This window comes from Apis dorsata, unplaced genomic scaffold (assembly GCF_000469605.1).
Source record: "Apis dorsata unplaced genomic scaffold, Apis dorsata 1.3 scaffold_265, whole genome shotgun sequence".
Taxonomy (NCBI): Eukaryota; Metazoa; Arthropoda; class Insecta; order Hymenoptera; family Apidae; genus Apis; species Apis dorsata.
In genome coordinates, this window is record NW_006263543.1 from 1,191,788 (window position 1) to 1,193,277 (window position 1,490).

Here is a 1,490-nt window from a genome sequence, read left to right on the forward strand (position 1 = left end):
ATCGATTATTGATTTAAAACGTTGAACCTGTAATGACGACTTTTACAAGAGATTTAAGACACTACCTACACATCTATACTTAGTAATCGTGTACAACTATCCATGGCGCGCAATGACCATTCTTTCGCGCCGTGTTTATACCCTTTTTAGAAGAATGATCGAATGAAATATCTCGAACTGTACAAAACAAAGCGTCATATGAAATAAGATTCTTCTAAATATGTGGCGACTGCCGGCATTAAATTGTTTAACGATTCTTCCTTTTGTTAAACAACTCGTAGGTAACACAGACTGGCCAACCAATACTGTTTTGCCACTTTATATGGAGGTATTTGCATATCTTTTCTTTCAGACAACAATCGTCCAACATGCGACAATAAAATTTAACACAATAATAACAAGTAAACTTTATAAAGGTATCTGTCAACATTGAAGCAATCAGAATAAACGTATATACGATCGATCCTTTTTCTCGTTGGACGTTTTTTTAATGGAAATTTTTGTATCAATCGTAATCACAATTTAATGTTTCGAATAATTTAATTTTATCCTATTGCATTATACATCCTCTAACTATTGAACACATACGAACCAGTACACATAGCCCCATAACATTAATATTTATAAAATAGTAATAATATATAGATGCATATTAATTGCTAAAGGAAATATAGTACTTATATTAGATTGGTTTATCTCTATTAGCTTTTAACACATTATCGTTTAATTTTCTTACCGCTGATGCAAGGAGAGTTGTTTTTTTTCTTTTTTTTTCAAATGTTCCAAGTGATAACATTGGAAAATTGATATTATGACATTTGATTCTGATAGAAATGCACATTTCAACATCGACATCGTCATTTATCATTGCGAATAAAACGCATCCATCTTCCTTGCCTTGATGAATCTTTACATCACCGAGTTATTTTCCCTGCACAAATAAATTTTATATTTTACACACTATTAACATATCGTGGCAATTTTTACGTACTGGTAGCTGATGAATATTTATATCTCCTTCTCTCTTACTTTTCTCTTTTTTTCTCTCACTCATAACTCCATCACAGCTAGCCTTATACATTATCTGTTCTACTAAGGAATGTGTTTACTGAGAAAAACTGTAACCTAATCTAATTATTTCTTGCTACCTACAAGTTGTTTATTTGTATAGAGATTTATGAATAAAATTTATTTAAATATTCTCATTTTTCTTATTTTCATTTTTTTTTTTTTTACTTTAATGTGCATATTACAAGTTTAATAGAATATAAATTCTAAATCGAAAAAAGATAATTTGACTTTTTGATTTTGATTACAGCAAAGAAAATAAAAAAATCTTGATTACTATTTTCTGATCGATAACATTAGAAACGTTACAATTTTAAGAACATAAGATAAAAAATATTTGTCTTCTCATAAAAAGGAGAAAAATTAAAAAAAAAAAAAAAAAAAAAAAAAAAAAAAAAAAAAAAAAAAAAAAAAAAAAAAAA

At 27.7% G+C, this 1,490-nt stretch overlaps 1 protein-coding gene across 3 annotated transcripts in view; it reads right to left on the reverse strand.

Moving 5' to 3' along the window:
• The window catches only part of LOC102677707 (RNA-binding protein Nova-1), a 14,853-nt gene that overhangs the window by 6,168 nt on the left and 7,195 nt on the right, over positions 1-1,490 (reverse strand). Inside the window, exon 6 of one of the 3 annotated variants that reach the window (XR_004150641.1) lies at positions 737-931. The exons of 1 other annotated variant lie outside the window; for it this stretch is intronic. Coding sequence is in view for 1 of the 2 variants with exons in the window: in XM_006616522.2 (XP_006616585.1) it covers positions 923-931 (9 nt within the window). In the remaining variant the exon portion in view is untranslated. Of the gene's footprint in view, positions 932-1,490 lie in introns of all 3 variants that reach the window. One more of the 3 variants, XM_006616522.2, reaches the window with a different exon arrangement.